Genomic DNA, 14,877 nt, shown 5'->3' with positions numbered 1-14,877 from the left:
TCTGGGTGAAGAACCTTTTCCTAATATCTAACCTAACCCTCCCCTGGCCTATCTTCCTGCCATTCCCTTGGGTCCTTTCACTGCTCTCCAGAGAGAAGAGATCAACAGCACCTCCTCCCCTTGTGAGGAAGCCATAGAACACAATGAAGTCCGCCCCCCTCAGTCTCCTGTTCTCCAGGCTGAACAGACCAAGTGACTTGAGCTGCTCCTCATAGGCTTCCCCTCTAAATTCTTCACCAACTTTGAGGCCTCCTCTGGACGCTCTCCAGTAGCTTTATATCTTTTTTTATCCTGTGATGCCCAATACTGTACAGAAACACAGAATGCAATGTTGGAAGGGACATCAGGGATCACGTGGTCCAACCTTTTAGCTGATCTATAGTTTAAATGAGATGGCCCAGTACCCTGTCAACCTGAGCCTTAAAAGCATCCAGTGTGGAGGAATCCACCACTTCCCTGGGGAGACTATTCCAATGTTTAACTGTTCTCATGGGGAAAAAGTTCTTCTGGAATCCAACTGGAATCTCCTCAGGAGCAACTTATACCCATTACTCCTTGTATTTTCCATGCGACTCCTCATAAAAAGGGAGTCTCCATCCTGTTGGTAGACACCCTTTATGTGCAGGTACATGGTGATAAGGTCTCCCCTAAGCCTTCTCCTCTCAAGCCTGAACAAACCCAGTTCTTTCAGCCTCACTTCATAGGGAAGGTTTCCCTGTCCTCTGATCATCTCAGTGGCCCTTTTCTGGACCCTCTCCAGACTATCTGCATTGTTTTTGTATAGAACGGAGCAAACCAGGACAGACAACTCCAGGTGTGGCCTGACAAACACTGAATAGATTGGGATAATGACTTTTCTATCTCTGCTAGTGATGTCCTTGTTGATGCATCCCAGCATCCTGCTGGCTGCCTTTGCTGCTGCAGTGCACTGCTCAGTCGCATTGACCCAGTCACATTGATCAAGACAACAGAAGAGAAGGCTCTGAGGAGACCTTATAGCAATCTCCCACTACCTGAAGGAGCTACAATAAAGCTGAGGAGGGACTGTTTGCAAAGGCTTGTGGTGACAGGGCTTGGGGCAATGGGTATAAACTGGAGAGGGGTAAATTTAGGCTAGACATAAGGAAGAAATTCTTCACGATGAGAGTGGTGAGGCACTGGAACAGGTTACCCAGGAAAGCTGTGGATGCCCCATCCCTGGAGGTGTTCAAGGCCACGTTGGATGGGACCTTAAGCAGCCTGATCCAGTGGGAGGTGTCCCTGCCCACAGCAGGAGGTGGAACTGGATGATCTTTAAGTTCCCTTCCAACCCAAACTATTCTGTGACTCTGTGACTCTTAAGTGCTCCAGGTCCTTCTCCAGAGACCTGCTCTCCAGCCAAGTGGAACCCACCCTGAACTGCACACCAGGGTTATGTGTCGCCAGGTGCAAGACCTGACATTGATCTCCACTAAACTTCCTGATGTTCCTGCTAGCCCACTCTCCCAGCCTGCCCTGGTCATCTCCCTTGTCCGGCTGGTGATGCTGCCAATGAAACAGTGGTCCCTCCTGGCTGCCAGGGCACCGCTGGCCCATGTTGGCTCCTGCTACCTGATGCCCAGCTGCCATCGACATCCCAGCAGACAAGGCTGCCCAAAGCCCCATCCAGTCTGGCCTTGGACACCTCCAGGGAGGAGGCATCCACAGCTTCCCTGGGCAACCTGAGCCTTTGCCTCACTGCCCTCATGGATAAGAATTTCTTCCAATTGTCTAATCTAAATCTTCCATCCTCCGATTTAAAACCCTTTTGTCTCTTCACTCCATGCCCTTGTAAAAAGTCTCTCCCCAGCCTTCCTGTAGCCCCTTCAGCTACTGGAAGCTGCTCTAAGGTCTCCCCAGAGCCTCCTCTTCTCCAGGCTGAACAACCCCAACTTTCTCAGCCTGTCCTCAGAGCAGAGGTGCTCCTCTGATCATCCTTGTGGCCTCTCTGGACACATCACAACAGTTCTATATCCTTCTTATGTTGGGGATTCCAGAACTGGACACAATACTCCATCCAGGTGGGGTCTCACAAGAGTCGAGCAGAGGGGGAGACTGGACCACTCCCCTGGGTGGCCTGTTCCAGTGCTTCACCACTTTTTCAGTAAAGAAATTCACCTAATATCCAATCTAACTCCCTTCACCCCCAGCCCTGCACAACTTAGAGTCATAGAATAACTAGGTTGCAAAAGACCTCTTAGATGGAGTACAACCATTCCTATCTGCCACTAAAACATGTCCTTGAGCACCTCGTCTACCCATCTTTTAAATACCTCCAGGTATGGTGACTCAACCATCTCCCTGGGCAGCCCCTACCCGTGCCTGATGACCCTTTCTGTGAATTTTTTTTCCTGAAGTCCAGTCTGAACCTCCCCCGGCGCAGCTTGAGGCCATTCCCCCTTGTCCTATCACCTGTCGCTTGAGAGAAGAGGCCAGCTCCCTCCTCTCCACAACCTCCTTTCAGGTAGTTGTAGAGAGCAACAAGGTTTCCCCTCAACCTCCTCTTCTCAAGGCTAAACAATTCCAGTTCCCTCTCTTCTTACCACTTGTTATCTGGCAGAAGAGACCAACACCTTGTCGTTCGCTAAAGGCTCTGCCTTCCTTCAGCCTTCTCTGGACTAAACAACCCCAGTTCCCTCTCTCCTTATCACTTGTTATCTGGCAGAAGAGACCAATACCTTGCCGTTTGCTACAGGCTCTGCCTTCTTTCAGCCTTCTCTGGACTAAACAACCCGTTCCCTCGGCTGCTTCTCATAACCCCTGTGTTCTAGTTCCTTCACCAGTTTTGTTGCTTCTCTGGACACGCTCCAGCCCCACAATGTCTTTCTTGTAGCAAGGGCCCCAAATGGGAACACAGGATTCGAGGTGCAGCCTCACCAATTCCAAGTGCAGGGGCAGAATTACTTTCCTGCTCCTGCTGGCCGCACCATTTCTGCTTCAAGCCAGGATGCTGCTGGCCTTCTTGGCCACCTGGGCACACTGCTGGCTCATGTTCAACCCCTGCCAACCAGGATCCTCAAGTCCTTTTCTGCGGGCAGCTTTCCAGCCACTCTTTCCCCAAGCCTGCAGCGTTACATGGGGTTGTTGCAACCGAAGTGCTGGACCCAGCCCTAAGCCTTGTTCAACCTCTTATGCAGTCTTGCGACCTTCCTCACCTCAAGCGAGCTGCACCAAATGCTGGGCCGTGGCAGGCACTCTTTCATCCCTGCTCACTGTCAGAGTGGCCCATGCAGGGTGGTTGGCACAGTTGGCACACACAGGGACAGATCTCAGCCTTGCTGCCATTCTCGGCTGGAATGGTCTGGAATTCAGACCTCAACACTGTGCCCTTCAGACGAAACCACTTCTCCAGGCTCTGAACTATGGTGAGGGAGTAAAAAAAACCTACACAACGCATAGGTACGACAGATGATCTGATGACCCTTGGCTTTACAAGAGTTTCTGGCTCTGCCACAAGCTCCACGGAGCGAAAAGCCAGCCCTGCCATGTACAGTGGCACAGATGATGAGGGCATCTCTGTCCTCCACCTCCCACACACCCACGGCACAGCCCATGGGATCAGAGCCACTCCAGGCAGTGTCAAGACCATGACTGTGCTGGTTTGCTCTAGAAAAAGGGCACAGAAAAGCTTACACTAACCAGAGCTAAGACATTTATTAGAAAAGAAGATCTATGCTGTGTTTCCTTTTGGAGTCCAGCTGTGTCCAAGAGCAATTCTGAGTCTTGGAGGAGTCCTTAAAGGCCTTGTGCTAGCATGGTGCAGGGAGACTTCAGCAGGTTGGGATTGGGGGACTGACCAGGCTAGCTTGAGGACTTCTGGCTTGTGATCCTGAGGTAGTCCTGTATGCTCCTGCTGAGAGATTCACCATGCGTGAATGTCGCCTGCCTCAGACATGAAACCAGGTACAAAGGGAAGAACCTGAAAGAGAAGGGACACTTGCAGCAGCAAGAACTGTGGTGTTCCCTTGCCATGGTCTGACTGGGAAGCTTGTTCCCCCATACGCTGTGCAGCCACCCCGGATCTGCCCCCTGACTCTGTCCTCCTGTTTGGCTCCGCATCAGCTCTTTTGTGCCCCAGGGTGTCCTGTGGAGCTACAGCCCAAGGTGTCTTGCGGTGGACATGACGGGAAGCTCCTCAGACACAGCTGAGCTGTATATGCAGGCAGGAACTGAACTAAACTGTCCACGCAGCTTGAAACATCAGCTGCGCTGCTGGGGCTCTCCAGTAGTCAGCAGAGATCACACCCACCCCTCTACACACCTTTCCTGCTGCTCATCCTCCCCAGTGGAGCTCTGGGAGAATTTCTGCCAGTGAGCAGCAGCCTCCTGCTTTCGGTTCAGTTTCCACAGAGCCTGCACAAGGTAGGAGGCAGCGGCTGGGTCACCTGCGAGACAGGAAGCAAGAATTCAACCCTTAGCAGGGGAGAAGCAGTTGCTGTGGGGGGTTGCAAAAGAAGCTTAGAAGTGGATGAGGGAGCTGAGTGTGTGGGGGAGACGTCCCAGCTGTGTCGGAGGCTCTAATTAATGCTGCAGCACAGCCAGCCACACCTCCATTTAGAGACGTATTGGGGTGTTCCCTGCAGGCAGGTCTGCACCCCTGAAAGGAGGGCGCCTTAGTCAGTACTGGGACCAGCAAGTCTAGCAGATCCCTGTGAAGCTTACATCCCTGCGGCATGTCAGCAGGGCTGGAGCACTGAGCAGAGTCACCCCTGGAAGCAGCACTGTCTGTGCCGGAAACATATACAGCTCCCCATCCTGCCCCCCTCTTCCCCGACAGGCCTCTGGACTTCCAGCCCTGAATATGCTGATTCCTAGGAGGAAGTGGGAATACAGCAGCTCTGCTCTGGGAAAAAAATGGCTACACCAGGCTGGGGTTTGGGTAAGAACAAGAGAAATGTTCAGGTTGTCTCTAGGCACAGGTTGTGGGCAGCGTTCTGACACACTCCTCTGACAACAATTTTGTCTCCTTCTCCAGGGCAGGGAAGTGACAAGGTCCCAGAGGAGCATTCCAAGTATGTAACATCGCTAGCAGCCCTACTGTAGTCCTTAGCATTAATGCCTGGAGCACAGGTGTTATCAGGAACTGCTGAGGGAACTGGTTAGTCTGGAGAAAAGGAGACTGAGGGGAGACCTTATCACTGTCTACAACTACCTGGAAGGATGTTGTAGCAAGGTGGGTGCTGGTCTCTTCTAGCAAGTAACTAACAATAGGATGAGAGGAAATGGCCACAAGTTGTGCTAGGAGAGGTTTAGGTTGGATATTAGTAAAAAATTCTTTACTGGAAAAGTGGTGAAGCACTCAAACAGGCTGCACAGGAAAGTAGTGGAGCCTCCATTCCTGGAGATGTGGCACTTCAGGACATGGTTTAGTATGTACAGTGGTGTTGGGCTGATGGGTGTACTGGATAATCTTAGAGGTCTTTTTCGACCTTAACGATTGTGTGACACTATAAGAATGGTCTAAAGCGTATCACCACTCTCCTGAAGACACAAAGGAGCCCAGGATAAATTTGTGGAAATGTCTTCTGTTCCAGACCAAAATGAGGCTCTTACCTGGTGAGATCTGCAAACCATGCTGAAAATCCAACAAGGCTTCCTTGTGCTTCCCCTGTCCCAGAAACTGAGCACCTCTTCCAATGAGGGAGAGCAACCTGATCTTCTGGAGCACCTTCACTTCTGGCAAGAGACTCTCTGGCACGGAAAGAAAAACAGACCTGGGAGATGGCATCCTCCAGACACTCCCTCCCTTGTCCCAGGTCAGCAGCGAGGACAGGGCAAACATTTCCTTGGGCTGCTCATCCTCCCATCCCAGAAGTGCTGCTCAACCTTCCTGCCAGGCTGGAAGGTGGTGGAGGGTGAGTGAAGCAAGCTTGGTATATTACACTGTTGCGGTGAACAGCGACCTCGGCAGCAGCGTAGCCTTTGAGTGCCCATCTGCACAACTGGTACAGATCTCTTCCCTGAAATCTGAATTTGAGAAGCTTCCCTAGTTCACAGCCCTGTTAACTGTCACCTGGACAATGCAGAAGGAGGCAGAGCTGAGGCCAGACCCTGCTCCAGCCAGGCCAGCCAGTCCCTTCAGAGGCTCCAGCGTAGCAAAGAGCTCCAGCAGCTGGGACAAGCACTTCCCAAAAGAGGTGACACTGGGCCCAGACCCTTGCTCCTGTACCGACCACTGCCAAGCACACAGATCCCAGCCCAGCCTGGTTCTGCAGTGCAGCGCCCTACCTGCCGGTTCCACGCCAGACCCATAAACCTGGACTCGCAAGAGATCGTTGAGGCACCTGTGGGTGAGAGGACAGAGGAGATTCAGTAACGGTCCAGGAAATGAGCTGCAAGTTGCCAGGCCAGACCACATGCTGTGCTGCACCCTGCACTCTCCCCTACCAGCAACTGCTGCCGATTGGGAGGCCCCTTCTCCCAGTGAGGCTCCCTCACCTGCTGAATTGTGTTACAGCCTCCTTGTTTTTGCCCAGCGTGGCCCATGCCCAGCCCTGGTGCAGAAATCCAGCTGCTCTCCATGCAAGGCAGCGCAGACTCTCCTTCTTCTGGGATGAGAATCCACTTGCCAGCCCTGCCCCTGGCAACGGGCACTCCACTTGCTCCAGCTTCTCCTCCACTTGTAACATCCGTGGGATCAGGTCAGTCGTCCGGCTGATGACTTCCTCACACACGGTTATGGCATCCTGGTGCCTTCCAGCCTGCTCCAAGGCAGAGGCTGTTTCCAGGAACACCTCGGGGATCCTGGGCAGAGCTGAGTCACCATCTAGGGGCACCTAGGGAGTGAGGGCGCAGGCAGTGCTCAGACACAGTACGGCAGAGCACCCAGCCAAGCAAAATGACCCTGTGCTCTCAAGTGCGACCCAGCAAAGTTCAGACCCACTCCCACAGACTCCGGAGCCTATCGGAGAAGGCAGAAGCTGTGAAGCACTAACGGCTCAGCAGAGTCAAGGTGGCAAATCTCTGTTCTTGAAGTGAAGGACATAAAAAACCAGGCTGATAGCTGCTCCCCACAGGGAAGGGGATTCTGCTTCTCCAAACAGCAGTGGCAAGAGTTCTCTGGTGTAAAACCATAGGCAGACATCACACAGGTCAGGGGTGCCAGCCCCTGTCTCCTTTCCTTCACATCCCAAACTAGGCACTGAGACGTGGATGCAGAGCTGATGCCTGGGTCCAGGCCTTGGGATGGGGATCCAAACATTATTTGCCAACTGACCGAGAGAGCTTTCATGAAGACACCTACCTGCTGCTGCGGCCCCTCATGAAGCAGAGCCAGAAAATCCAGGTAATGTTCCACTGCATCAGCCACCCTGCAACAGGAGAGGATGTGTAAGGAGGAGCAGAGGGGTGCCAGCAGCCAGGTAGAACCTGGATCGCCAGCCCACAGGTTCTCCCTGCACCACACTGGCTCTGGTCATGACACCAGTGTTCTGAGCAGACCTACAACAGCAGAACTGAACCGAAACTTTTCCAAAAGCAAAGAGAAAGACACAGAGCCCAAAAAAGCAGAGTGCTGCAAACGTATCAGAGGTGCTGTTACCTCCCATCCTGAAGACACCGCTGTGCCAGCAGGTACTTCACTTCAGAGGGATGGTGATGGCGAAGGAGAGAAGATAGTATTGGTGTGTGGACAAGAAGCTCTGTTCGGATTAGAGAATAAGGACTAGAGGAAGCAACTGCTGAAGGTTTTCTTTCCAGAGCCTATGAAACAGGAACAGAAAATATGGTCAACACAAAGCTGCTGAAGTCTCAAGCAGCTGCAATCACCTGCCACTTCTGGCATCTGGAGATGCACCCAGATGAGCAGAAATGCTGCACTTCATAGGCACAGCTATGCTGCTCTCACTCACTATAGCATAGCCGCTTCCAGGATGGGCAACTAGGATCAGACAGGGACAGGCAGAATTCTGGTCTCCACAAGCCCTCATGGGATTTGCAAGATCACCCAGATCACCTCAGGTTTTTAGTTCAAGGTGCTCTGAGCTGCCTGGAACACCATCTCCCACTGCAGCTGCAGACCTAGTTAGATCAGATCTCGGGCTATTTGTAAGGAGAGAGATCTTCCTCCACAGCTGTGTTTATAACTTATGGATTCCAAACAGCTGAGGAGCTAACTCTGTGCCTGCTTCTGCAACCTGCTTCTCCCAGGCAGACCAAGGTTACCATGTCTAGTGCACATCCCCTCACAGCCCACCTGCCTCTTAATGGCCTCTTTACTATTAGATACTTTGTAAGGAGACTGTTAATTTCTCATGTGAGTGTCACCCCTCCTCCCAAGCCACTAAGACCATGAACTGAGACCCAAAGGTCTTGCCACATGCAACCATCAGGTGCTGGGCAGGAATTTCAGACCTTGCTGGCCTCCTTCCTGCCAACTGATGAAGGCAGCACCATGGCTGGACTGCTGTAGCCTCCACTGGGGACCCCTCCAGGGTCAAACAGCCCCCTAGAAGGCAGGAGCCTGCTTGAAGCTCTGTGCAGGCTCTGCCAGGCAAAAATCAACCCAGAGCTACAGGAAGCAGACAAACCTCATAAAGCAGAGCCAGGGCCTGCAGCTCCGCATCCGTCTCCCCCAGTTCGTGGTAGAGGGCTGCCATGTGGGACAGGGCAGGAAGGCACTGGAAGTCCACCTGGAGGGCCCGTCTCAGGTGCTGAAGGGCTGTCTGAGGCTTGCCCTAGTTAGGTGGGAAGAGGTATGTGATGCAAGGACATCTTGCTAACATCTTCACTGTTTGGTGGGATCCAGATCCCTGCTCTGCTTCCCCAGCAATCCCTGCTAAGCCAGGGCAGCACTTTATCCAAAAGCAGCTGTCCTCAGGCTGGTTTCCGAGCAGTGATTCTTTGTGCTTGGATTTTGCAGCTCTTAGGAGGCTGGAGCCACAAGGGCAAATTCTGCTCAGGATGCCTTCCTGCAGCAGCCTAGGATGCGCAGGGGCAGTGCGGACATCAGATTGCGCCTTCCCACCCTGGTCTAGGTGCATTTCTCCTCTCCCCACCGACAGAGAAGAGTCCCATCTGTTACCATTCGCTGAGCACAGCAGCTGAGGCAGATGTAGATCCGGGCTAGGACGGTCTTGGAGCAGAATCCTCCTGCGGCCTCCTGAAGGAGGGATTGGGCAGCAGGGAAGTTCCCAGCCTCTAGCTCCTGCAGCCCTAGGACAGACCCAACATCTCAGCTCTGTGGCTCCCCTTCCTGTCCCACCTGGCTCCCAAACAAACATAGCTGTCCTTTGTTTCCCAGTGCCACGGGCACCTGTGTGATCCTCCCCAAAAGCAGCAACGCTCAGGTGGATGCTGCAAAGCTGCCATCTTTGGTTTGGTGGCATTGCAATACAACAAACCACTTGATGGACACATCTAGCAGAAACAAAAGCAGCTTCCAAGCCCAGATGCCAAGATGCCTGGCTTGACCTGGAACAAGGGCAGAGGTGGGTGCTGGGCAGGCCCACTGGCACATCCATGCAATGCGGCAGTGATGCAGATGGGAAAGCACACACAGAATCTCACAAAGACTTCTTCCAGCGCATCTGGGCCATTTTCCAGCAGGATGCTTTGGGATATTAATCCATGAATATTTATTGCAAATGGTATTTGCTTTTCTTTCACTCCTCATTTCAAGCTTCCCTCTGGGGCCGCTCTCGCATGCCTACATCATATTCACATCTGCCGCCTCCCTGCTGAAAGTGTTGTTTTCACTCCAGAGGCTTTTGAGAGGTCTGTGGGCAGAAGCTCCCACCCTCCCTCCTTGCAGGAAGGCCCTGCGTCAGCGAAACAGCACCGGCTGCCCCCAGAGCCTCTGGGATTGTCAAGACAGCAAGCGAAAACCATGAGCAGGACAGAATGCAGCAGTCAGATGAGATCAGTCACCTGCTGTGACATCAGGCTACAAAGCTGTACAACAATGCTTCGTGGCTTAAGCAGCACTGTGATCCAATGGGAACAAAGTGCTTGCAACAAGGCAAGTGCCAGAAGACAGATAGAATAAAGGAAAGTCCTCAAAAGTCCCTTGCCAGCCTTCCGCTTTATACAAGTTCTCTGCAGGGCTCAGACACCCACCTACTGCGTCAGACAGGGAGAGGAACCCTGTGACAGTGCAGAAGACTCAAGCTGGGGAAAAAGCAGAGAAGCTCTTTGAATCCCAAACAGCAAAGTTGAGACCCAGAGGCTCAGCCCAGAGAACCCCAAGGCACGATTTGCTTGGGAAAAAAAAAATAACAGGATAAGGGCAGGGAGAGGGGGTTCCGGGACAGGAAAGCAGTGGGAGGCTGCACTGGTGTATGGACTTCCTCCACACAAACCTTGCAGGAAGGCTGCTGTCGTGCAGAGGACCTCTTTCACGTCCTCGGCGCTCTGTACCAGGGGCAGGGAGGCCTCCTCAGGAGGTACTCGCCATGCCTTGAGCAGGGAGAGGAGTTCGTTCTCCCCATTGCTGCAATGAGCTCTCCCCAGGTCCTGTGAATACACAGAGGAGAGAGAGAGAGAGCAGAGGATGCTGAAGGCAAGCAGGAAACAACAAACTCAGGTCATAGAGAAACAGAAGTCCCACCAAACCCTTATACTGTACTCTCAGCGCTGGGGAGCAATGTCCTACCACCCCCTCGCTTCAGCTGCAACCCACTCGCTGCAGTGACACCTGTCTGGAGCAGCGCCTTCACACCTCAGAGCAACACTTCAGACCTTGAAGGTCTGAGCAAGAAGCAGCTCAAGGAGATCCTGACAATGCAGATCCAAGTGCTTTTGGAGGGCAGTCACCAAATATGGGACCCATCAGCAGCCTTCACATCACCCTCATGATCAGCAGGAAAGGTTCCTTTGCATCCCACTGCTCACAGCTTGCTTCCTGAAGAGGCTGCCAGTCCACCTGCAGCTGCCTTCCAGCCTGCACGAATCTCCACTCTGGCACCTCGAGGTCCAGGATCCTGGCTGGCAGGAGATACTCTGGGATTATTGCATTAATGCACTTAGGCTATGCTGGGACACTAGACAGAGAGTCACTGATGCTGCCTGGGCAGCACAAACGGGTTCAGGTCTCTGAATGCCATAGCAACATTTAGCAGAGTGGGTTTTATGACAAATGACATTTATGCCAGCTCTGCCTCCTTTAGCAAACCTGCGGGTACCTTTTGTCTGTGCAGATACTTCAGCGCATAACCAGGAGCTGCACGGCATCCGCCTGTGCCCTGTTACCTCAGTGTTGCTCAGGAGCCGGAAGAGGCTGGTGGCGCTTCCCAGGCGGCTGGCTGACAGCCACCACGCTGCTTGCAGGGCCCCCAGTCGGTGCAGAGGTGCCTGCAGGTCTTCCATCTTTACCTCCTGCAGCACCTTCTGCCACAGCTCCTCGGTGCTGAGATCCTGCCCACTGGCCCCACAGGCCTCCAGAACTGAAAAAAAACCCCAAACAAAACAACCCCAGCCATGAGACAGATCTCTAACAGCACCTCCTGAGAGGGAGAGAAAGCCTCAAGCAAGCATGTTCTCCTCATATAAGGAAGGAATGGGGTTACAGGGCTGGCCTGGCCTCAGCAGCAGAGGAACCAAACTCCTGGGCAGTGGAATTAACAGCAGCAGGCTCAGGAGCCAAAACATGGTTCAGAGCTACAACTCCAGCTCTGCTGAGTCCTCCTGATGTCACTTGCCCGTGGGCAAGCACAAGCCGACACTGCAGATCAGCCTATGACCTGCAGCGCAGTGCAGTGAGTTTTCTTAGAAGCCATCACACTGCAACTAAAGACAAAACTCATTTTCTACAATCACTAAGACTTTTAGAAACTCGACACTTTATGCCCTGAAAACCCTCATTTCCCTCTAAACCTATGGTCCATCCCTCCAGGTAGCAGCAGGCAGCTAGCCAGGCAGCTGCAGAGTGTCCCTGGCCACAAGCCATCCCACTCCTGCCCTTCCCAGCAGAGCCAGACTTCCCTGCTCACAGCCCTTCCACCTCTAGCCAGTCAGCGCTCATCTCCAAAGCATGGAGTACACTCCCGCTCACACTATGGAGCTCTCCTACAGAGAACAATTCCCTTACCTCTGAGGAGGCCCTGGCGTATTCCTTCTGCGTCTCCTTCGATGACAGAGTCTGAAGCTCCCACAGTGAAAAGCAGGGAGTTGTAGAGGACAGTGAGCTCCAGAGGCAGGGTGGGGAGGGCAGCTGGCAGCCCTGTGATCACAGCCAAACCAAAAAGAATTGAGCAGATCAGGGAAAACCCTACAACTGTCCATGATGACGTGTCATCACTCAGCTTTGTGACAAATGAAGTGTCCTGGCAAGTATTGGTTTTGTTGTTGTGGCAGGATTTAACAGCCTGGGAACTGCGCTGTCTCGAGAGACAGCAGGTGTCAGCTTTACAGGTACTAACACCTCTGCAGACATCCATTCCACAGCTGTTCGGGTGCAGCAGTCCTCCAGGACTGGCACCTTACAGCTCTCCCAAAAGCACATCATTAGCCTACTCACTCCCAATACACACCAGGGGAGACTTTATACCTGTCTACAACTCCCTGAAAGGAGGTTGTAGTGAGGAGGGTGTTTGGTTTCTTCTCCCAAGTAAAAGGTGATAGGAGGAAAGGGAATGGCCTGAAGCTGCACCAGGGGAAGTTCAGATTGGACATTAGAAAAATTTACTCATTGAAACAGTTATCAAGTACTGGAATAGCTGCCCAGGGAGGTGGTGGCGTCACCATTCCTGGAGGTATTTAAAAGACAGGTAAATGAAATGCTTAGGGGTAGGATTTAGTAGCAGACAGGTATGGTTGGGCTTGATGATCTCAAAGGTGTTTTCCAACCTAGAGATTATTATTCTATAGCCTCCCAACTTTTTTGGCTCCTGAAATGGTGGCCAGATGCTGGTCTTCTGCAGCCTTCATTGTTTTACCCCTTAAATATCACAAAATGCGGACTTCACTGTTCACTGATTTCTATGATTAGATTAGGCATTAGTACAGACACTGCATTCTACACGTAGTAGCTCATATTCCTACACCTGGGTCGGGGCAGTTTCAATACAGAATGGGGGATGATGTGCTTGAGAGCAGCCCTGCAGAGAAGGACTTGGGGGTGCTGGTTGATGAGAAGCTCAACGTGAGCCAGCAATGTGTGCTCACAGCCCAAAAAGCCAACTGTGTCCTGGGCTGCATCAAAAGAAGCGTGGCCAGCAGCATGAGGGAGGGGATTCTGCCTCTCTGATCCTCTCTTGTGAGACTCCACCTGGAGTATTGTGTCCAGTTCAGGAATCTTCAACATAAGAAGGATATGGAGCTGTTGGAGTGGGTCCAGAGGCCACAATGATGATTAGAGGGCTGGAGCACCTTCCCTACGAGGACAGGCTGAGAGAGCTGGGTTTGTTCAGCCTGGAGAAGAGAAGGCTGTGGGGAGACCTTATAGCGACCTTCCAGTACCTGAAAGCACTACGGAAAGCTAGGGAGGGGCTTTTTACAAGTATGTGGAGTGACAGGACGAGGGGAAATGGCTTTAAATCAGAGGAGGGAAGATCTAGGTTAGACATTAGGAAGAAATTCTTTGTGATGAGGGTGGTGAGGCACTGGCCCAGGTTGCCCAGGGAAGCTGTGGCTGCCCCATCCCTGGCGGGGTTCAAGGCCAGGTTGGATGGGCCTTGAGCAGCCTGGGCTGGTGGGAAGTGTCCCTGCCCATGGTGGGGGTGGAACTGGACGGGCTTTAGGGTCCCTTCCAACCCAAACCATTCCATGGCCCGTTTGGGATGGCTCAGGAGCGTTACCCCTTCACCAGTTTGCCTCCACCCTCCTTGCTGGGCAAGGGTGACGGACGGATGGCGGGGATGCCAGGAGGGCGCGGAGGAGCCCCGGGGGCGCCACTCACCGCGCATCCCCCGCAGCAGCTCCGCGAAGCCGCCGCGCTGCTCCCGCGCCGAGCGCCGCGCCGCCTACAAGGGACACGCTCAGCCTCGGCCCCGGGGACGGCGGGGCCGGAGGAGGAGAGAGAGGAGAGAGAGAGGAGAGGGAGGGGGGGACCCGCACCCGCCACCGCTCGGCCAGCGCCCGGCTCTCGGCCGCCCAGGCGCGCAGCCGGCCCGGCTCCGACATGGCCCCGCGGCGCCGCTTCCGCGCCGACATCGCCGCCCGCGCGCCACAGGCCGGGCCCGCCGATTGGCCAGCCTGGCCCCGCCCCCGGATCGGATACCGCCCGATGATTGGCCAGAGCCGGGATATCCCCGCCCACCAAGCGACCACCGCCCGCTGATTGGCCAGAGCCGGCATGGCCCCGCCCCCTAGATTGGACACCTCCCGCTGATTGGCAGAGCCGGCCTGGCCCCGCCCCGATTGCACACCTCCCGCTGATTGGCCAGCGCCAGTCGCGGCACCGCCCGCTGATTGGCAACTGGCCACTGATTGGCCAGCGCCGTCCTCGACCCCGCCCCCCGCTTGGACACTGCCCGCTGATTGGTCGAGACCTCTCTTTGCCAGTCCTCGCCGCCTGCTGATTGGCCAGCGCCTGCCGCGCTGCCTCCTGCTGATTGGCCAGCGTCGGATGATCGGGCGCCGTCCGCGGAGCCGCCTCCTCGCTGATCACCTGACCCCCTCCGCCCGCGGATTGGGCAGCAGCACCGCCCCATTCGCTACCGCGCGGGGACTGTGCAGCGCTGATAGGCCGGCGCCTGCCCCACCGGCTCCTCCCCCATTGGCCGTCCGCAGCGGCCCCGGTGCTCTGCGCTAACCGGCTGCTGCTCGCCCCGCACGCAGCCCGGGAGGCCAAGCGCGGAGGGGATTCTGCCCCCAGTGTTCCTCGGTTGTGGGACCTCATCTGGAGGATTGTGTGCGGTTCTGGGATCCTCAACGTAAGAAGGATATGGAGCTGTTGGACCGGGTCCAGAGGAGGGCTACAAG

At 54.2% G+C, this 14,877-nt stretch overlaps 1 protein-coding gene across 2 annotated transcripts; it reads right to left on the bottom strand.

Moving 5' to 3' along the window:
* Nucleotides 1-3,653: 3,653 nt before the first annotated feature.
* On the bottom strand, nt 3,654-14,131 carry FANCG (FA complementation group G). 2 transcript variants are annotated; one of them, XM_054055354.1, is made up of 14 exons: nt 14,011-14,131; nt 13,853-13,916; nt 12,044-12,175; nt 11,206-11,399; nt 10,317-10,470; nt 9,041-9,171; nt 8,547-8,693; nt 7,559-7,719; nt 7,262-7,328; nt 6,457-6,794; nt 6,247-6,302; nt 5,572-5,709; nt 4,280-4,403; nt 3,654-3,937 (listed from the first exon to the last, which is right to left on the bottom strand). In XM_054055354.1, exons 1-14 carry the CDS (start codon nt 14,104-14,106, stop codon nt 3,820-3,822), a joined length of 1,920 nt encoding a protein of 639 aa, XP_053911329.1. In that variant the 5' UTR covers nt 14,107-14,131; the 3' UTR covers nt 3,654-3,819. The 2 variants fall into 2 exon arrangements, with proteins under 2 accessions (XP_053911329.1, XP_053911328.1); XM_054055353.1 differs by lacking the exons at nt 13,853-13,916; nt 14,011-14,131 and having other exon boundaries at nt 12,044-13,831.
* Between the last annotated feature and the right edge of the window lie 746 nt (nt 14,132-14,877).

The sequence above is a fragment of the Cuculus canorus genome, chromosome Z (genome assembly GCF_017976375.1).
Source record: "Cuculus canorus isolate bCucCan1 chromosome Z, bCucCan1.pri, whole genome shotgun sequence".
Taxonomy (NCBI): Eukaryota; Metazoa; Chordata; class Aves; order Cuculiformes; family Cuculidae; genus Cuculus; species Cuculus canorus.
Note: the sequence above shows the minus strand (reverse complement) of the source record. Positions and strands in the feature narration are given on the sequence as shown.